Genomic DNA, 23,322 nt, shown 5'->3' with positions numbered 1-23,322 from the left:
CACTATATTATGCAGAAACTGTAAAATAACAATAACCTGACAAAAAAACTATAGTTATACCATAAGAGATAAAGTAGGTACTACAATAAAAGTTCAGTCTTGATTTTGGACAGAACATATACTGCAAGATCCACTTTGCAGCTTTTCAAGAGCTCTCAACTGGACCTTTAGGCCTTTTTTTTGTGTCAAATCCTAGAAATTCATGACAACATGAGGTTACATTTATTTTGGGAAAAAGAGGATTATAATCTTTCAGTCTTTTCCATTTACTGGATAATAGTGATGAATGGTGATGCTAGAGAAGACAAATGCTGCTTAAAGATGCTGCGCTAATAATAGTGTAAAGGACTGGAAATACTATGTAATATAACATAATTATACAAACAAGAGAAAGACACTCTAGCAAGCAAGTCAAATCGGGTATTTAAGTCTAGCTCGCTGAAAAAAAACACGTACATACAGTGCAGATAGTATCAATTATAGCAGCATGTAGTTTTGTTGTCTGAAAGATAACGTGTTTGCATCTGCTTTGTCCGTGTTTGCGTGTGTGTTATGTTTGTGTTATGCATTTGTGTGTAGATCTGCCATGCTCACACTTGATGGTGCTTTAGTGCATCTTTGTTTTTTTTCTGTTTGCATGACCATGATGATCGGTGTCTCTACTTGCTTTATGTTTTGTTGTGTGAGTGTGTGTTCGCACGCATGTGTGTTTGCAGAGGATTCATCCACCCCATAAAGCCAGAAAGACAATGACATTTATGGGAACAATTTCCGGGGGAAGGGGTAGCCGTTAACACGCAACAGATCTCTGACAATCCAGCAGCCTGATTGGCTCTCCCTGATCCTCGCTGCTGACCACAGATCAGCTTCATCACTCACACAGTAAAAAGAACAACACTGCCAACTCAACTTCCACCCAAAACACTCAATAACATTCAAAGGCGAGTAGAGAACAAAAGTCAAAGTTTACAGGCTGGTGGAGGATGATGTTTCACCATTTAGATGTTTTAAATGTAAGAGATTGTGTGTGTGTGTGTGTGTGTGTGTGTGTGTGTGTGTGTGTGTGTGTGTGTGTGTGTGTGTGTGTGTGTGTGTGTGTGTGTGTGTACTGGTTTGTGGCCAGTGAAAGGCTCTAACACCTGCGATACTCTGAGCCCTAGAGACAGTTTGACCCCTACACAACCTGGAAGCAGTCCACTGAAATACACATCACAGCTTCGTTCTGACAGAAAGGGAAGCCACTGAGAGACGGAGAGTGTGTGACCTTTAATCTGGCACCTATGTGTGTTTGTGTGTGCGCGCATGTTTCTCTGTTTTTGTATATTAAATGCACAACTGTTTGTTGTTGAAATCTGAAACCTTCTCTCCTGTGTTTGTGTTGTTAATTATCGCTAAGCAGGGACATCCAGGAACCAGAACAAGATCTGAAGCAGGATTAGCTGCATCCACAACTAGAGAGAGAGAGAGAGAGAGAGAGAGAGAGAGAGAGAGAGAGAGAGAGAGAGAGAGAGAGAGAGAGAGAGAGAGAGAGAGAGAGAGAGAGAGAGAGAGAGAGAGAGAGAGAGAGAGAGAGAGAGAGAGAGAAGGGTTTTTATTGGTGTTACTGTTCTCTCCCCTCTCTCTCTCCCCTGTGATAGTCCAAAGACCAGATGCCCACTTTGGCACCAACGCTCTGCCAGTGTTATGCTAGGCATTGGGCATACACGCACGCGCACACACACACACACACACACACACACACACACACACAGACACACAGGGAGGAGAAGAGGCTGTAAAAAGAACACTCGTCCATCTGCCCATCTCCCAGCTAAACTGGTACTGAGCACATCAGCATGTTTGTGTCTCCCTACAGTGTCCTCAATACGTGTGTGTGTGTGTGTGTGTGTGTGTGTGTGTGTGTGTGTGTGTGTGTGTGTGTGTGTGTGTGTGTGTGTGTGTGTGTGTGTGTGTGTGTGTGTGTGTGTGTGTGTGTGTGTGTGCTTTGTGGTATGAATGAGTCCAACTGTGAATCTCTACAGATTGGAAGCTATTTCTGCTTTGTGGTAAAAGAAAAAAATGTTTTCTCTGAGTTTGTACAATTCATTCAAATCATGGTATTCAAATGATAGCATTTACACAACTTTTTCAGATGCACCAAAACTTCATGTTCAACCTCATAAATTGGTATTTTAAACCCCCAGTTTGAGGCAGTGTAAGTCAAAGGGAACAGAAGAGAGCCTAAACACTCAAACTGGGTGCCACATTCAATTAGTTCAGTTATATACATTCATCAAATGGTGACATTTAGGTTTTTTTAAATTATAAAACTACAAAGGTGTAAATCCAACATACTGATTTATTCCTGCCATAATCTCTGACCTGTTCAATAAATAGTATGAACATGTTTCCTCAGGGGTTTTGAAAAACTGGTTAATCAATGTTTTTTGTTCCTCTACGGTTTCATTTAGTAATGTTTTCGAACATGTTGTTCCATCGTTTCTGACCTTAAAAACAGAAGGCCAGTACAGTACAGTCCCTTTAAATCAACATAGCAGGATGGTCGGAGCACACTACCCTCTTTTTTTGTTCCTTGCTGATGTTTTTGAAACAGTTGTTCCCCTTTTGCATGGGGAAGGATTTCAAGCCATGAAAAAACATGTCTGTGTTTTCATTCCTTTCTCTTCTGTTTCTTATTGAGAGTAAAGTGAGAAAGACATAGAAGGAAAGTCCTTTTAATCCTTTTGTCAATCAGTGAGATGAATCTCTAACTTGTCAAGCTGTGCATGTCTTTTATCAAGGATAGGGTGAAAAGGACAAGGTAAAAACAGGGAAAATAAAAAGCAAAGTTGCACATGCACACTCAGTAAAACTATACTGTTTCTGCGCTAAAGAAACGGTCACCAGCAACAGTTAATAGAGGTCACCATCTTTTCTTGTCAACGTGCACGCCTTTAGAGACGGTGTCCTCTTGAGATGCTAAGTGCAAGTGTTTGTGTGTGTTTGTCCTGCCTTGTAGATCTATCTATCTATCTATCTATCTATCTATCTATCTATCTATCTATCTATCTATCTATCTATCTATCTATCTATCTATCTATCTATCTATCTATCTATCTATCTATCTATCTATCTATCTATCTATCTATCTATCTATCTATCTATCTATCTATCTATCCTGTTCCAGTAAGAGTCTACTTCAGGATTTGCAGGCAGCCCTGAAAGGCTACAGTGTTAGTTTACGATCTTCCCCAACATGTTTCCCCCTTTCACCTCCCCTCCCCTCGCCTCTCCCCCCTTCTCCCTCTCACTCTATTCTTCCTGCCACAATCTCATCCTACTCACACATACTCTGTGGGGGAGTGCACACACACACACACACACACACACACACACACTCCTGTAAGAATACTTGAGTGAGTAGAGTAGTCGCCTGCACTCTTAACTGCCATTTCTTTTGACTCTCTGTCTGCCAGAAACCACAGGACAGAGCAGAGCAGTGGATTCATCAGCAGTGGAGGATTGTAGCAGCAGGCATCAACCTCACCTGCTCCACTGTCTGCTAGAGTGTCACACTGTCACTCCAGCATTAAGGAAACCATGCAGCACAGCATGTTCTAGACACTTAAAAGTTGTATTTTTAACATTGGAAAAAACATAGAACATAGACATGGTAAATATAGATTTAAGTTTGCAGTAACTGAATATTAACAAACTCTGATACAAAGGTATTGTATTCATCTTCAACAGATTCACCGTATAGACACGCGACCACCATGGGACCTTAATTAGGTAGAAATATGAAGTAGTAAAGTAGCACAGTTGTAAACATTGAGAGACAAATACTTCATACATCCAGTTTGAATTGTGCCAAGTTACAAATATCATGTTTGCAAATTTAAAGGATACTTTTTCAGGTCAAGAAAGTTGCATGTCCTCGTAAAACTGTTGAAGTTTACTATAAGAAAATATGTAACTAGAAAGAGTGCACACTCGAAAGTCGCGAAAGTGACGTCACTCTCGCTGAAGCTACAATGACAGTATGTGTCGCTGGATAAAACACATCAGGTGAGAAAACGTTAACATTTGTGCATGGACCATAGCTAAGTTACATAGAGCTAGTGTTGTTGAAGTTCATTGTGCAAGACAGTTGAATAAGTTCATTGAACAGTTTAACACAAAATATTACTGTGACAAACTGCGACTTTCTTGACATGCAAATTATCTTTTAAATAAGCAAACATCATATGTGTAATTCATGCCACAAATCAAATGGGATCAAAAGCTAATTCGTCTCAAAATAAGGTCCCATTGGGGGACATCAAAAGGAGGGAGGGAGGGACTTTACCTCACTTTATCAAAGCCCTTCTGGTTAACAATAATAACAATTTGAGACTGTTCCCATATAATAAACAATGTTTCAGGTTTTTTCTCCAATGCACCTTTTTTGAAAGTAACGGGGTATCCACAACACAGAGACAACAGATGCATTTAGGGCCCCGTGTGTGTGCGTCAGGGGCCCGGGGCTTAAGCCACCCACCACCATAAGCTGCATGATGTAGACTGACTTCAACCAAGTATTTGTTTACCTCCTCGCATGTCTGAACCTATACAGATTTGTCTATAAACCAGTAAAAGTACTTTCACTTTTAGGCATCCTGTGAAAATATGTGATCAGACAGACACACCAACAGGCACACACACACGTGCACAAACACAAGCAAATGCAAATGTACACTTACAGTATAATCTGTACAGAAAGACAAATGCCCACGCCAAACGCATCCTTAACTAAGGGACATTTCCTTCATAATTCAGATGCACGTTGAAGCCAGTGAGTTGACTCACACATGGATTTATTGATAATGTTGGCTACTTAAGGGCTATGAAAACAAGCTGTGAACGCAACATTGACATATCGTCATAGCAATATTATGGCAAACTTGTGAGGAAACAATTGCTTATTTGCCTACCATCTAATACAGAACAACATCAACTTTCATATGAAGTCGTATAAGGAATGTGAGTTTTCACTCTTTTAGCTCTGTTTTACTCTTTAGCTGTTAAATGCTCCACTCTGTTTACTAACCAGTTGTAAACTATATCTGACTGCTGCAGGTACAGTGTGCATTGTGTTTTTACACTTATTTTGCTTCGCCTGACCGGCTTTGGTAAGAGTTTGATTGGCAGATGGTTCATCCAATCACCTGCTAAGTATTTATTTGGAAGTGCCTGCCCTTTCCAAACAGTTTCCAGTGACAGCTCTTCAGATGGTTCTGTGTAACAAATCATTTTGGCGGGTAGGTCAGCTCCATGCTGCAGCTGATAATGATGCTGATGAAAGCTGTGAAAATGAACCAAAACATCAGGCTGAAAGACGCACCACAGAGCTCAATGGAACTGCAGAGTAGGGCGACCCTTCACACAGTCATTAGACACCTTGTTTTTCTGTTTTCGCATAGACAAAACAGTCCTATTTAATTGTTCTTTTTGCCTTGCGTCACCATGACATTGCAAGAAAGTGTCAAATAACATTCATTAAGGGATATGAGTCAGTGTATGAGTGTGTGTGTGAGTGTGGTCTAGTTATTGACATCAGCCAGTTGTGGTGCTTCTCCCGCTGACCTGTGTGGACACGGAATGTCTCGATGGTGTCATGAAGTCATAAACGCACCCGTGAAGTCATGAACACATATAATGATCTAAATTTAGAAGGCAGACTGTCACATCGTTATGTGTCTCTATGTTGAATGTGTGGGTGTGTGTGTGTCCTAAATCTTAAGTTGTTTTGATACTGTCATGAATGATTGTATTAAAACAGATTTGTTTGGATCAAACAGTAATCATTCAATTTTATCATCAACTCAACTTTCTCTTTTGTATTTTTAAGATCTGCCCCTGTTGTGTGTGTTGACCTTGTAGAGCAGTTCTCTTTAATTTGCATATTACTCTATAATGGCGAACGTGCAGGGCTGTAATCCAGGAAGTCAGTTGACATAGTATAATGAGACGAATTAGACAAAGTCTGCATAGGCAAGAGGTCGGGGTGGATGAAGTGATTACATAAACACAAAACTGTCACCCAAGAGAAAGCCCCCGGTAAAACCAAAAGATGACTTATGTAACTTACATAGGTGCGCCATCTACGTAAGTAATGTAACAAACTAAGTTATTTTAACCCAAAACATGATCTTTTCCTAAACCTAACCAAGTACTTTCTGTCTAAACTTGACCAAGTAGTTCAAACATACTCTTTTTAACCCAAAATAAAATGTTTTCAACCCAGTCTCCCCCCAAATCATCAAACACCGAAGGTTTGTCATTGCCACTTGGTGTCTGATGCCGATGCACCAAGCTTTCAGCTATCTCCATGTCAACACTAACCCTTGTCATTATTAGAAGGTCGGAGCAACTGACGTAGTATAAACAACTAACGCTGGTCACTCCCCGTGCAAAACTAAAAGTAAACCTTGACATTTTGTCATGGCAGTCGTTACTCACTCTGTAGTCACGAAAGTTTTTCAGTCAAGTTAATGTCAACTACAGTGGAAGTGAAGACAGAGGTTTATTTTACTTTTTTTTTCCTGTAACAAGTGGAAACTGACACACTTTCCCCACCACGTCCAAAACGGACTCTAGAGGGTTACGTAGATCGTCATAGTGTGAAGCCTATGGCCACTGAGCAGGGGTCGGGTCTTGACCAGTTGGAAATCAGAATGAATAGTTATTTTCCTAAATCTAACCAAGTACTTTTGTGGCTTGAACAACAGCAGGTTCTGCTCTGCATGTTGCTTATGTTGATGAACATTCATAGAAAGATGCACACATTTATTTTTTATCCAAACAGTTGCATGAAGATATGTTGTGTACAGTTTTTGTACATGTGCAGTTGAGCTTCTTTGTAAATCTGTGAGACGTGAGTTTGTTTGCGTGTGTTTGTTTTCCATAAAAACTGATGACAGTATTATTCCCATCGTTTCCACTGGGCCATCAGTACATCAGTCTCATATGCAAATAGTCCCGTTTGTTTATATCTGTGTGTTTGTGCTTGTAAGCATTTGTGTAAGTGTGTGTGTCTGGGTGTGTGTTTGTGTGTGTGCCTCTGTATGTGTCTCAGTAGCGTGTGCATGGTTCTTAAGGAATTAACATATTTTGAAAAGAAAAAAGATGTTGTTTCTTAATGAGAGAGGGCATATGCATCTCATTATGGTATCATTAGCATAATTACCCAGCATCCTTTGTGATCATGACACGCACATGTTGATGTGCATATAAGTTGGCGTATGTGTGTGTGTGTGTGTGTGTGTGTGTGTGTGTGTGTGTGTGTGTGTGTGTGTGTGTGTGTGTGTGTGTGTGTGTGTGTGTGTGTGTGTGTGTGTGTGTTTGTATTGTTCCCAGTGAAGTCCACCCCCATGTTCTCTGTGTCTTACTTTTCTCACACTCATTTTTTCTTGATTCATTCCTCTTTTCTTTTCCGTCTATTTAACTGTAAAAATCAACAACAGTAACAAGTAGAAAATAGTCCCTAAATGCTCAGATCAGGCTTATTCAGTAGAAGTCTAGTTTCAAACTGTTTTTCTGTTTTGCCTCACACTCTTCTGAAACAGCTGACCAGGCAGAAAACAACATGATTCTCCTCTCCAGCCTTCAGGGCGACTGCGGTCACCACCTCTTGTCTGCCGGCCAGAGGTTTTAGACCGTCGCGGCACTGTGCACTGAGAGTAAACACTGTGGTAATGTGTGCATGTGTGTGGGTAACAATAGCATTCCTGTATGAAAAGCAGCAGTTACTGCAGCACAGTAGAGTCAAATGCCAGGCCATGGACACACTGCAGAGAGTGTATTCTCATTTAATGTGCATTGGCATCATATTTGCTCGTAAGATACTTTCTTGCAAAAGTTTTTTTGAGAAGTGAAACTCACACAATTGAAGCCGCATTGATTTCTGAGGGATTTAGTTTTCTCCTCAAAATCTTTTTCTCCATTTCCCATGAGATCATGTGCAACATGAAGTGAGACATCAAACTTAAAATTAGAACTGCTAGCTTTCTATAATGGTACATACAGACAAAGAGGAGTCTAGTCTGGAAGGATGGAGTCTATGCTTCATCTTCATGTTTGACAGCTTCCTTGCTGTTGAGGGCAAAGACAGAGAAATCTGCTAATGTATTCCACACAAACTATCACATACATTAGACTGGCTTCATACAGTATATCAAGGATGGTAATATTTAAGCCCTCACTCCGGTGCAAAAAGTAAAGTATAAATTCCATACAGATGTGTGATACAAATTATCAAACTGAGATCCTATTAGTTAATCAGCTCTTTTTTTTATCATTTAATTTAAGTGAGGGAGAATATATCACTTTCAAAAAGGTAAAGCAGTACTTATAAGAGTACTCTGACTTGAATTGTGTGGCAGCTTGTTTCTATTTCTGAGCTGCCTTTTCTTACTGCAGATAGTCACCTCAGACTCAACACGCATGGACATGTCTCTCATTAACTGGCAAGCCTTCACAATACACAGCAAATACAATAACATAGCAATACGTACATGGATAAGAACAAAGCATATGCACAGGTCAGTGATGTTGTCAGCCCAGACTGAGCATGCTACAAAAAGTAAAGTGATTTGAGCACAATGACTAAATGAGTTAGCTAGCTAACCAAGTGCACTATTCAATGAAATGCAACCAATTTAGCACTATAAAGATACAATTGTTACACTTGAAAGCTACTTTTAAAGTAATATTGTTAACATAGAGTGAAGAGAGCTGAGAGAATATGTATTCAGGCACAGTATTGGGGGTATCACCCACATTTTGGCAGCACTGAGAACCCATTCAAAATCACTGTAGTTGTGCACATAAAAGTGAGCAAAATAAACTGAAAGTATGCTTCGGTTCGCCATAACATGCATGTAGCCATCACTCGGCCTGTGTTGTATTGATTAAAATAGAAGCTTATCTGTTCAGTCAGACGCAACAAGCTGTAACATGAGGCTTCAACAGTTAGACTAATTAAGTGGGTATCTTCCAGAGTTGCTGTTTGTTTCACACAGAATTCCCTCTTTGTGTTACCCCAGTGGCAGCTCAGCAATGAAACAGTGTCTGGAAACACAACAAGGGAATTTCATATCAGAAAGACTTTGCTTTAGGAGGATATCAATTTAATTTGGGTCTCTCAGACTTCTAGCTTCTGCTTATTTATCCACATATCGGCATGGCTTGATGGATGGTGATGTTGGTTAGTTAATCTACCACTTTGGTCCAGACTGACATATCCTGACAAATATTGGATGGATTGTCTTGACTTTGGTAATCTCCTCACATTTACTCTAACGTCAGCTTTAAGAAAACAATGCGGAAACACAGTTTGGATCTAATATTTTAACAGCACTTTGAGTTCAAATTGATTGTCTCTCATGTCCCTCCGTCCTCCCTTCTCCGTGCATTCCTCTATTTCTCACCCCTCCTCCTTCCTTCCATCCAATCCCGTTCCCTCCCTGTGGCTCATCAATATATCAACCACCCTGATTCTCTCTTTATCCCGCTCTCCGAGGCAGCGCCGTGTACATTAAATATTTAGAGACAGACGGTCTAGTGCAACAGCCCGGCAACTTCTACAGTCCTTTCTCTCTCTCTCTCTCTCTCACTCTTTCTCTCTGCCACTCCAGGGAGGGGAGTCTCCGGAAGAGCCCAAAGGGTGGGAGAGCCCCGTTTTCCCCCGGGTATCACTGAGCGTGTGTCGGGGGTCATCACAGGGTGAACAGCGCAGGCTGAATGTCAAAACACAGTGGAAGTCGATGTGGTGAGCGCAGAGGAAGACAGGAAAGGCCACATTGAAAAAGAAGAAGAGGAGGAGATATGTGGCGTAAGTGTGTGAGGAAATCCTCAAATTAGGTTAAGCACATTTCTCTGTTGTTTTATTTGTGGATGTTTGTGTTTGGTTTGAATGTGTTTGATTGGTTTATGATGTAACAAAGAGAACAACACACAGCCAAACAGACAGTGTTACTGGCCCTGTTAAATACTTCATTCACGCTCTTAGTTCTCAACAGTGAGCATGTTTCTATGTGTGTGCCTTTTGTGTAAACTCATTCTTTACCTCCCACACTCGAAGTCGTGAGCAGACAAACCGGCATGACAGTGAGAAAGGAAAAGAAATACGTCTCTGCCTTGTTCAAGAGCGAACAACAAATGGTCTTTTGTGCTTTTGTGCTTTTGTTTAAGTGCACACCGCAGAGGCACATCCAGTGAAAACAGCTATTAAAATCTCTTAATAATCACTTTACCTCTCAAAAACAACTCTCTTCTTTAATGACTGGCTAACTACAAGTGTTAGAATTCATCTGCAGCGCTGTTACACCTTTGCACATTGTAGCATAGGCATTCAATCCTAAGAGCTCAGGCTGGAGCTTTTTTATGGTGGGAAACTCATATTTTAACTTAACCATGGCTGTTTAAGAGGCAAAATACACTTGGACACTCCTCCTCGAACATCCAAAACCATCCTTTCCAAAAATGTTAGTGCTGACAACTAAAATGCATAGAAACTAAAACCATTCACTTCAAAAGAAAAAGTTTTAGAAGAAGAAAATCTGTTAGTATTATGGCAGCAGAGAGGGAGAAACAGAAACATAGAAGTTAGGTCAAAGCGTGTGTGTGTGTGTGTGTGTGTGTGTGTGTGTGTGTGTGTGTGTGTGTGTGTGTGTGTGTGTGTGTGTGTGTGTGTGTGTGTGTGTGTGTGTGTGTGTGTGTGTTTGTGTTCGTGTAAAACAACATTCCATTCATTCCTGACGAGCTAAGCCGGCCAGGCTGGGCAGCAGCACCGGAGCACCAGTTCCAGCCACACACACAAACACATCCATGGACGTACAGCTGAGTCTCTTATTTAAACTGTGCTTGTAGGGCGAGTTGGACAATGTTACGCAAAGTAGTAGTCATGGATTTCTGCTGCACAGGGGAGTAGAAGAAGAATTTACAGTGATAAGTCAGACCAAGGTTGTTTGGAAACCAGATGAATCTGCAAGCTCTTGTTTTATTGATATGGCAGATGCGTCTGGCGACCTCTGCTTTGGATAGAATTCCGGTAAACTTGAGGTCTGACGGGCCAATCACAACAAACACCACGTCACATGTTTAGTTGTCTGTTGGTCTGTCCAATGCGTCCGGAGGCAATTTGGTCCACTCCCTTTGAAAAACCAGATTGGAAATTGAGGTTTCACATAACCTAATTTTTGTAATTTTACTTTGCCGATGTTAGGCTAAGACCAAATGTTTGGAAATCATGTTTTCCTTTTGTCTTAAATCTAAACTGAATAGAAAGCCAGTCAAATAGTGTGTAAACATTTATAACATTGACTTTAAATTACTTTTCTGTCAGTGTTTAGCCGATTGGAACATGACTCCATCATTTTGGCTTCATTAGCAACACTAATTGTCATGGTGGTCATGTGGGAATCAAATCCCATTTGTTTAATAAGACTGGGAACTACTTTTGAAAACATGGTGTTTGCAGCAGGAAATGGGTATCAGGGCATCCCTTTTAAGCATGAATAGCCTAAAGTTGATTTGATCAGAGTTGGAAATCACAGTAATGGTCCACAACAATGGTAAACAAATGAAAATACAGGATGAAATGTTCCTTTTTGTAGCAATGTGGTTGTAGGGATGGTAATCAGTTCAGTCCAGGGTGAAATTTCTCAACAAATATTCAATGGCTTGTCATGAATTTAGCTACAGACATTCTTTGTCCCCCAAGGATGAATCTTACTGACTCTGCTGATCTCATGACTTTTTTTCAAACACTAACTAATGATATTCTGATGAGCCACAGCTGTACTGTCACTGAAAGCACGCTAGCGTGCCGATATTAGTATTGAGCACAAAGCAACAGCTTTTATGAAAATAAATGAATTCTACTACAAAATAAATGTTCTTACTGTTGCTCAATGCTCTTTGCATTCTGGTATCTTTTCTTCTTTGCCAACAATGTTTTGGTTGAAAAGTAAGCACCACTATGAATTCATTTTAAGATGTAAAAGATAAAGAGTGGACTGTGTATTTTTGCTGTTCAAAAAGAACCACAGACTGATTATTTTTTCTCTGGATGATTGAACTAATCACACAGCTAACGCTGCCACCTAGCTCATTGGTAATCGATTGACTGAGAACTGTCAGATATGGACTAGTAGTTGGAATTTCCAGATACATTTTTTTAAATCAGAATTACACTGTTTTTTAGCATAGTAAATTATAGGCTCTGAATCTGTTGCTCCAGGGTTCAGGGCTGTGAAGCAGCTTGTGCTGCTAGTCATTGAAGCTAGCATTAGCTACAGATGCTACAGAGCAGATAACTAGGGGTTGCAAGTTAGAAAGCTTTTATCTAGGTTGTTAGAGGTAACTCATCAGCAGTTTGTCGGTATTAGGACAACTATGTAGCTGTTCACAATAATTCACAGGGTGACCAAACCAATTTGTTTGACATCTTATAGGTTTATAGACATAATATGGGTCTGGAGGAAAAACATCTAGTTGTGGCCCAATAGCCCAGTGGTAGGCTATGGTGTGTTTGTACTGACACAAAAGTAAGAATCATTGGTGGAGGAATCTACTGTTGAATTTCAATTCCTAAGTCACTGTCTGAAATCTGTACGGTGCTCTCTCAGTCAAGGGATCACTCTCTTTCAAAGGTGTAGTGCACTATGAGCACGTAAAAAGAAGCATTGGCAAGAGATATTTGAGCCAACATTTCGCCCAGGGCCAGTGGAGACATCTCCTCGCTCAACCCAGAACAACAACAAGCAAACCAAAGCCTTTCCTCCATCTACAAAGAAAAAGAGAAAGCCAAAATGTTCCAAGAAAATCCTCATGGCTTCAGGTCTGGCAGATGGGGGATGATGAAACAGTCAGAAAGAGTGAAGTAATAATCATTTTTTTCTGCTACTGTTTTTCTTTCCATGCCATTGTCATGTCACGATGGAATGAGAGTTCCTTGTTTTTACATTTTGGAGTTAACATTTTTGCTGTTGGGGTTTTGTACTGATCACAGTTTACTTGGTGATCAAACAGTTGTTTCAGTAACTACTATGAATAATATTTCCTGGGTTAAGTTAATTAAGTTTGCATTTCTGTATAATTATTTTTCCATTCAATTGCTTCAAGTAACTTCTTGGTTCCTCTTCTGTTTTCTGTGTGCCCCAAAAATATTTTTTCCCTGGAAAAAGTGCAAAGGCTCAATCAGAACCTCATTAAAGAACAAATGTAAAGCTTTCACCAAAAGCGTTCAATTCACTTTACTGTCTACTACAAAATGCTCATAGCTTTATAACTTGGTGAATGTCAGTTGTGGTTTATTTTTTGTCTATTAGTGCTGGAAATAAAAACAAAATCATTATCAAACTTTTTATGTTTGGCTAATGTAGAAAAGTTTATGTATCAATAAAAGCAATATGTGACAAAGTTCAATGTAAACAGACTCAGCAAATGAATCATGATGTACTTGAAACATATAACGTCAACGACGGAAAAATCCAGCGGATTAAATCATCATCTGTGTGTTGGCTGATGAGTAGACTGTAAACTTCCATCACGGTTTCCACAGTGTTGTCATTTGATTTGACTGGCGCTCTTTAATCAGATCATCCCATTACGTCCTCTTCCTTTGTGAGGGGTTAATGGCACCTGACTAAAAAACTAGTAACTGTTTATTTGGATTATCTAACTCCCAATATTCGCTTAAGAGTAACACATTGAAACCTGCATTGATTCTTATTTTATTTTACTGATTAAATTGCGCTATATTTGGATGGAAATTTTGCTTGAAAAAATGGTTCCCAATTTCGGATCAAGAGATTCATCTTATTAATTGGCACAGGTAGAAAATAGTATAAAACTAATTTCTGAAACACAGAATTATGTTAATTTATCAGACTCATCTCCAATCTGAGCTTCTTTCTCGAAAAACTATATAGTTGTACCTTTTCAGGCTTCTATAAATTATTAAAATGAGCTGAGGGAAATCACAATTTATATTGACATGGAATCTCTTATTTAGGGCTCTCATGGAGGTATTGCTTCATATTAAGGGGTCCAAGATATCAAAGTGGAAGAATCTCGACATGAAGACCTTCAAAACACTAAGAGGGATAAAACAATGTGTTTGAATGCAGACACACCATTTGATCATCCAAACTGATAGTTCTAAAATACAAAAAAGAAAAAGTTGTATACTCTGCAGTGAAGCTAAAAAAAGTAGTTGTTGTGCAACACACATATTTGTGCTTGAAATATAATTTTGATCACTGGTGCTCATGCAAGAATCCCCTCATTGATAATATTTAAACAATGAAACATAAAACATAAATTAATTATCCTAATGAAAAGGAAGCAGAGACACATGCTGTCCATGTTTTATGTTAATTGCAATGCAGATTACGTGAGTGTTTGCATTTGAGTGTGCAGGTCCATGTCTGTTGGTTTACAGTGTGTGCGTGTTGGGGGGATGATACATGAGTGTATTAGTGGGACGGTTCGAAAGAGGCAAGGGAGCACATATGGCTTGAACAGTCGGGGATAGAACTCAGAAATCCCACATGACATGGCAGATAAAAATAAAAGTGGGAGAGAGATACACAAACTGAGAGAGGAAGAGAGAGGGAGAGAGAGATATGGTGTTTGTGAGGATAAGATTCCCAATGCTGTCTGTTTGTGTGCACTTGTGTGTGTGTTCGTTCTTTGGTGGTGACTTGGTGACTGGGAAGAGGAGTGACCATGCAACGTAAAAACGTGTGATTCACAGCATGACTTTATATTACAATAAATCATCAGTCATGTGTTGTAACTGCATCAAAGATCATAGTTGTATTATTCAAATATTACATCCTGAAAGTTGATAAGAAGATGTGAATAACACGGATGCATAAAGAGCAACCAGGACATTAGACTTAAGGGCTCTTATTTGAAATAGATACAAAAGTCGTTTCTTTTTTCTTGTTTATTGGGGTCTTTAAGTGGAACTGAAACTTATTCTACTGTAGGGAAGCTCTAGCCCCCAGCTTTTCATCCATGTGTTACTAAACTACTATGTATTGCATACTATGCAGTACAAACCATGCAAAACACCCAAACAATGCATCACATGAGCAGACCAACCCATAGTTCACATCATAGCAAGGCTATCAGCATTTAATACATTTGATCCGGCTTAAATGAATTTAGTTGCGATCATCAACAACAGAAACGTATTTCATTCATAATTCTCCTCACTGTAACTTTTTTGCGAGTTTATTATCTAAATTCTGAGAAAGGATCTGAATAAGTATGGCTTCAGGCAATGATTTGTGGTTGTAGTTGTGCATGTAACATGCACACTGCAGCATGATGAGTTTCTATGGTCCATTTCAACAACATTAAAACAGGGTTAATAGCAATAATAATAATAATAATAATCATTTTGTGAACCTCCTAAACTCCTCTCTTCTCAATCCATGTAAGATGTTTAATGTATTTTCTATATAAAGTGTGTGTGGGACAATTTCATTAGTATATCAAGTACAAGTAGATGGTATGATTTCTATAACCAGTTTCACACTTCACTGCTAGACCTAAAATGTGTAATAGTTATTACAGAAACCTGTTGATAAAGGTAATATAACAGTAATGGGATCATAGATAATGGAAATTTGCTTCTATAATTAAACTGTCTGTATGGCATTTTGCCACTAAAAATGTTCTAATTTAAAATATTAAACGGGGTTAATTGTGCTTCAATTAAATGGTGCTTTTAAACAGCAAGCTCATAAAATGTTTTCTCGTTAATAAGTTAATTAACATAGTATGCAATTGCGCAGAACAATGTTTATCCTTTGGTTAGTTACCACTGTAAAATAAGTTCATCCTGGTCTACATCGCTGCCCTATTTCCTGGCCTGACCTCTCTGTTGGTGATGTTATGATGCCCATTATTGTACTATAATTAGTATAGCGGTCCACCACTTTGGTCCAGTTTGAAATATCTCAACTGATACTGATATTGTATCGACAAGCAATTTGGTACAGATATTTATGGTGCACAGATGATGTAGCCTATCCTAATGCTTTTGGTGGTCCCCTGACTATTTGTTTGGCAGCACCCAAATTGTGGTTTTTTTTTGTGAGATGTCTTGACTACTATTGCATGAATTTCTACATTCATAGGGACCTTCGTGTCTCCTTCTGATTTTAAGATGATTTGTAAATCGTTTATTATTAATTACCTGCAGTAACGATATTACCATCAGCCTCAGCTGTACTTTGTGTTAGTGTTAACTAACAAATGTTAGCATGCTAATGACAAAAACTAAGATGGGGCCTCTGTATGTTTTTAAGTTTAAGGGAGAGGTCCTTTTGAGTCAGAACCATGTATGAAACGTGGTAATGAAGAAATTAACTTATTTAAGATAAGATAATCCTTTATTAGTCCCGCAGCGGGGATATTTGCAGGATTACAGCAGCATAGGGTAAAGTGCACACAAGAGACATAGTAAAAGAAAGACAAGATAAAAATAAAATGAAATAAAAAACAAGTATTATAAATAAAATAAAAAAGTAAAAATCCACAATAATTGAAATATTATATGTACAGACAGAAAAACTATTATAGCTATAATTGCACAGTGTATTTTATTTGCTAGATAACTAGCTAGTTGATCTATTTACACCAATGGCATACAGAGGAAACCCGACAGACAGAGACGGGAAAAGACAGAGACAAATAGGGGTGTAACCTTTTATTAGGCCTACTACAAACAACACAGGTCGGTCCTGTCCTTCACGGAGTGCACTCCGGATTCCAGTCCGGGTTTTGCCGAGTACCATCAGCGGGCTCCTCACAGCCTCTAGCTGGTTTTTACTCAACTCCTGTCCTGATATCACTCCGCTGGCATGGTGGAGCAGCGGACCTGATTATTGTGATGGTGGCGAGCGGCAGCCAGTGACTACACACTTCCGCCACTGCTTCCCATATCCGCGTTTTGCGCCGTCTGGGCTACTCTAGTCGCCTCACAACCGGACTACCGAGGGCGCTTGTGCTACACACCCCCCCCCCCCCCCCCACCCCCACACACACACACACACACACACACACACACACACACACACACACACACACACACACTCACTCACTCACTCACTCACACACACACACACACACACACACACACACACCCCCCCCACACACACACACACACACACACACACACACTCACAACTCAACAACATCTTCACCGGGATTTCTTTCAAACCAAAACCATATGAGATGCAAGTTCACTGGGAAACTCCGGAGCCCGTTCGGTTCAGGCAGCAAAACTTTTTCTCAAAGGAAAACACCGTGAAACGGAGACCGGACTGTTGCTGCTGCCGCCGCCGCTGCCGCTCCGCCGCGGGACGCTTCTCGTGCGTGTGACCGGAGAGAGAGAGAGGCTGCAGACGTCCGGAGCTCCACGGTATTGTTGTTTTTGTTCCTCTGGAGGAGTTGTTGTGGAGCACGGCCCCGGGGCTCGTCTCACCCAGGCCGGGAGCGGTGTGTGTGTGTGTGTGTTTGGAAACAGTGCGGAAAGAATCGCTCACCAGCGAGCCGCTCCACCGAATGACGACCGGGCTCGAAGCCCTTTAAACCGACCCGGGGGTTGCGCGCTTCGGCGGCTTTTAGCTGATCGGTACCGTGCGTCCTCCTGCCCCGCTGCTCGGGGACCCTTCGCCGGGGAGGACAGAGAGCAGAGGACACTAGGAGGTGGAGGAGGAGGAGGTGGAGGAGGAAGAAGAAGAAGAGGAGGAGGAGAAGGTGGCGGCGGCGGCGCTGAGCTTAACGGGGAGAAAAGTTCCTCCAAAATAGCCGCCACTCGGCCTCTCCATGGGGGACTTCGCCTCCCCCGCTGCCGGACCAAACGGCAGTATCTGCATCAACAACAGCATGAACCCGGCCGCCGGGAGCGTGGTGGCCGCCGGGGCCGTGGGCATACCGAAGCACAGCACGGTGGTGGAGCGGCTCCGGCAGCGGATAGAGGGCTGCCGGAGACACCACGTTAACTGCGAGAACAGGTACCAGCAGGCGCACGCCGAGCAGCTGGAGCTGGAGCGGAGGGAGACGGTCAGCCTGTACCAGCGGAGTCTGGAGCAGAGGGCCAAGAAGTCGGCCGGAGGAGGCAGCAGCAAGCAGCCGCAGAGCAAGCAGCCGGACCCGGACTCGGTGTCCTCCACGGAGCAGAGGAATAACACGCTTATAGCGGTAAGGACGCGTTTTCATCCAACGCGAGACTCTCCTTTTTACGCACACATAAAACACAGCATTACACTTCAGTATTCACTCTGTCTTTCATCCCCCCCCTCCATCTATCTGTCTTCCCACATTCTTGGACCCCCATCAAGCTGCACTCTTACTACTTGTTCACCAGCGTGAAAACTTGTTGAAAACACGTTGTCTGAGCGCTGGCAATTGCTTTGGAAACACACACTTCACTTTTTTTTTTTTTTTTTTTTTTAAAAACCAGAGTGCCAACTACTGCCTTTGTTTACAAAGAAATCGTGCTCTCGCTGCAGAAAAAAAACAGGCTGCTCGGGCTTGAATGCTGCAGGATGTAGAAATGACAAGCCTGACAGTTGATATTTGATCTTTAGCTAAGATCAGTGCTTCTTTTGCTCAAAGGAAGCACTGAACATTTGGAAGGCATTGCTAATTGTTAAGTTAGATTTTCACCTCAGAAACTTCTCACTAACTTCTGGAGGATGGCTGGCTTTTTTTTTTTTTTTTTTTTTTTTTTTTTTTTGTAAACAAGAAAGCAACTTCTTCTTTTTTTGTTCTTTGCTGTTGGGTGCAAATTGTTCTGCAAGACATGCAGCATTGACGTTGCAACATTGCTTCCCTGCACTCAGCATTAGCGGCTTATGCTCCAGCCTGTTTTGTAACCTTTGTAACACACTCTTAAAATCAACAGCGGCTGTGATAAGGTGTTTGCAACACTTGTGTGTACTCAGTGTTGCAAACACCTTATCACTGCCGCCTCCTCACTGAAAGTACCATGTCTTCAGGCTTAAAAAACATACTTCAGATGGCTGCCACATAGTCACTGAACATTTTCAAACTGTTAGTAACTTTTGGAGATTCATTCATAATTGACTGTAGAGCTTCACCTTACAAATACAGTGATCACACGACACAATTCACAAGGAGGCTCTACTTTAACCTACAAAACTGCACGTGTTATAATTGTATAATAATGCAGTGATGCTTTAGTAAATATAAATACTGCACGTCCAATAGAGTCTAAAAACTCACAGTAGATTTTATAGGATTGCTACAGTGATTTCCTGTTGGTAGGGGGCAGTGTACATATGCAGGATTGTTCAGTTTTGTATGGCTGTCTTTTGAGCGCCTTGGTTAGTCTCTGAACAGGTCTGCACATCAAATCTTTAAACGATCGAAATGTGAAATTTACAAAGAAAATGTCCTGATTTTTTTAGCTGTTGTTGTTGCATTAAGGAGATGGAGACAGACTCCGCCAAACCGTGTAGTTTACCACACCGAATCTCTTGTGGGCAACCTCCAGCTTTCTTTAGAAAAGACCAAAGGACACACCGGGAATGTCAACATTGTTGTCCCCTTTTGTTGCTGCAATGAGCCCAGTTCCTCTCCTTTTTGAAATGCAAAATCAGAACGTCTTTGATTTCTGAGACAGCCTCGGTCGTTACTTAGGAGCCATGCAAGCCTGACCAGCTACCAGCTTGAGAGAGCAGCAGAGATTTTAATAGTGCAGGACCTCCCAGCGGCCCTTGTGGACATTAAACTGAACCGCCCATTAGATGGCCGGCAACAAATGCTCAGAGAATGGAGGGATTACTGCTTAAAGACACAGTGGCATCCCTCTGCACTGTCCCTCTCTGCTCCTCTCCCAGTCACTGATGGTGACACCTCACATGCATACACACAGTATTCAATAGCTGAATTACATAGTTCTCAATGTTAGTACCCTTTTTATGCTACATTGTAAGATCTTGTTTAGGCATTGATTGTTAAGAAGATGAAAGGAAATGAGAGGAAAGTCTTCCATCCCTCTCCCGTTTTTCCTCTGAGGAACAGAGCTGCAGCTAGATGGCTGTATGTAGTCGCTACAGAAGCAGACATTCATGGAAAGCCAAGTGTGCTGTTAATGTAACTACACATCATATTACTACACATATACCCACAATCTGTAGGGGTAATGTTACAGACTGTTTTTAGAAGTATACTGTGCTGAGAAGGGGGTGTTTTGAAGGCAGTTTCACTCTACAAAAAGATGGCAAATATGCTCATATAGCGTGATTTAGTTGTATATGAAGACCTCGCAATGTTATGCTAAAGTGTCCCATGTGGCTCTTTGGTTGTGAACTGTGTGTGTTGTTGTACTGGTTAGTTTGCAGCGTCAATTTGGTAATTTTCAGTTTAAAGAATGTCAGGAATGTCTACAATGTACAAAAAGCATTAAGACAGTGTTTGACAAATTGGTAACTCAGCTATGGCAGATTGTAGTTATTCATTGGAAATAATAGACTTGGTCCGCACACTGTCTTAGTGTGATATCCTTGAGCATTCGGTATTGTCAGATGCATCCCACTGAGCTTTGGTCTAATGGTTCTCAGACACACCCACATCATGGCAGGGGCAAGCCTATAATTATGGAAAGCGTGTGTTTGTGTTTGTAGGCTAACTATTATTGAGAAAAGGAGAAGAAGACACTGTGAGCTTGTTCTAGCTTTCCCACCATTTCCTTGACGTCATTAAAGCAGAATAGTGGCAAACTACAAAACAGTCAAAGCAGTAGCTACAGATGAAGGGTACCTGTCTGGGTGGGATATTCTCAGTGTAACAGCATACTGCCAGATAGTGAGCCATGTGTGAAACCATGTATCATAGTTTTGCACTTCCACTGGGAGAGTCAATGATTCATTTACATATTAAGAACGTCTTTACTTCTGTCTATACTCTGGATTAGCTGTTTGCCAAATGCTGTTAGTTATGGTGATGGGCAGAATGGGTGATATAATGGTTTAAAAGCAAACAGACGGTGTCCAACTTGCAGGCACATTGTAAAAGCCGATAATTACAGTTCCTCGGGGGATATTGAAGGCGTGTTATTAGCTCTATGTTCATTGCACACACATACACACACACACACACACACACACACACACACACACACACACACACACACACACACACACACACACACACAACTGGTCCTCAACTGTGGCTTCCACATCAACACTAGATTCACACTCCCCTAACTGATTAACCTTACTAATTATGTAGTTAACTACTTAATTATTAACTCCTCTTTGGGCCTACAACAAAACCGAATCAGGTGTCAGTTCCCACCATCACTGGTTATGAATCTGAAATATTCATATCATAAAAGGTGGATGAACTTTAAAGGGGCGACATCATAAAAATGTCTCACTTTTTCAGTGCTTACATTTGGGTGTCTGGAGTGCCTACCAACCTACAAACTGAAATACAAATATCCAGTGAGTTGTATGTGGGCTGCCTCGATCAGAAAACATGTGGTTCAACAAGCCATTCAGATTTGGCTCCTCTTCCTATGTCACTTGCAGGAGAATTAGAATATACTGCCCCCCATTTTGAGTACCTCCACCATCTCCATGGCTTGAGAACTACCTTTGCAAAGGTGCATTATATTTTTCCTGCAAGTTAATCAGAGCAGACAGGGCCGTTTTGGGAGGGGGGCTTAAAGGGACAGGTAATAAATCAGAGGATGAATACAGGTATATTCAGACAGACAGAGAAAAAAAATTCTTTTTTGAACATTAAAGCATGTTTCTACTAGAAACCCAAAATACAAGTATGAACCTGAAAATGAACACGATAAGTCCCCTTTAATGACCAGATATACAGCAGGGCGAACATGCATGTGCTGCAGAAAGTTTATGACCATGCATGTATGCGCTGGCTGCACAGGCACACGCCTGGGTCAGTTAGACCCAAATGATTCAACATGCATGTTCGCCCTGCTGTATATCTGGTCATTAAAGGGGACTTATCGTGTTCATTTTCAGGTTCATGCACACCGGTCCATGCAGTCCCTTGCGAACATGGGAAGATAGCAACATTTGCGTCTCACCGTCTTTCTGATTGGTCAACTTGAGTCGTCTCCTGCAAGTCCCTTATTTAGTTGGACAGTGAAGACAACATGAGGCAATTTGAAGAAAGGTTCTTCTCACTTTTCAGTAAGACTTAATACATTCACCAGGTGTTGCAGTGGTTCTATCAACAGGTGATCTGACACTGAACTACAGATCAAAACTGTGTTAAATGCCACGACTGTATTTGTGCACTGATAGGTTTGTTTGGCCACATTTGAGTAAGAGACATCCTATTGTCCTTTACCTAAATTCCCATAAATTGATTTTCTTTCTGCAGAAGAAAGAAAAGTGCAACAGTTCAACAGGAGTTTTACCTTCATGGTTTGCTGTTTAATCAAATGGGCTGGGCCGATCACCCATCATTAGAAATCCAGAAATAAACAAGGAGTATATTTGTCTAATAATCTTGTATTGTTAGATATCAGTCTGTGATGACCGTTGCATTAGAGGTAAATGTGAATGAGCATTCAGGCTCGATTAGATCACTGTTGTTGGAGAGATTTGTTTGTATTCTTTTAATTTTTATTTATTTTATGTGATGGATATATAAATACCAGTACAGAATTTTGACTCTAAAAGGGAAAATTGCATGTTGCTAGTGAGAGAGTGACAGCAAAATCTGACATTCGGCGACGTTTTCTATCACTGAAAACTGCTCTGCTGTCAGACTTAAGTTGCTGTATTCAATAACTTAACATGATGTGACGTTTTTTTTAACTTTTGGCTAGTTATCTCAGGGCATAGATGAACTACACAACGTGTTCACCAGCAGCTGTCGTGTTTTCACTGTGCTTTTTTAGGCAGGCAGGTTTCTTTGTTGACTGTTGTGAAGATCAAACTTGTGACCTTTTCTGTAAAAGGCACGTGTCTCCGAACCAATGGGCCACGACGTTTTTAAAAAACAAAACAGAATTGTGACCTGTACTTTCTGACAAAACATCCAGTCAGATCTGATTACCTAATCGCTAACAAGTTTACAGCTGTGAGGCCGAGGTGCACAGTGAGGGGCTCGTTAGTTCCACTAAAACACAGTAGCTCAGGACAGTCTGTCTTCAGCTCGGCTCGCTCCTTGGCATCCACCTCACAGAGGAATGTCTCACACACACACACACACACACACACACACACACACACACACACACACACACACACACACACACACACACAC

At 41.0% G+C, this 23,322-nt stretch overlaps 1 protein-coding gene across 1 annotated transcript in view; it reads left to right on the top strand.

The window, feature by feature from the left end:
• Positions 1–17,210: 17,210 nt before the first annotated feature.
• maml3 (mastermind-like transcriptional coactivator 3) overlaps positions 17,211–23,322 on the top strand; it is a 97,310-nt gene continuing 91,198 nt past the window's right edge. The window contains 1 exon segment of the mRNA XM_054604568.1: positions 17,211–18,246. Within this exon segment, the coding sequence (XP_054460543.1) occupies positions 17,872–18,246 (375 nt within the window). The 5' untranslated portion in view covers positions 17,211–17,871.

The sequence above is a fragment of the Anoplopoma fimbria genome, chromosome 9, assembly GCF_027596085.1.
Source record: "Anoplopoma fimbria isolate UVic2021 breed Golden Eagle Sablefish chromosome 9, Afim_UVic_2022, whole genome shotgun sequence".
Taxonomy (NCBI): domain Eukaryota; kingdom Metazoa; phylum Chordata; class Actinopteri; order Perciformes; family Anoplopomatidae; genus Anoplopoma; species Anoplopoma fimbria.
Note: the sequence above shows the minus strand (reverse complement) of the source record. Positions and strands in the feature narration are given on the sequence as shown.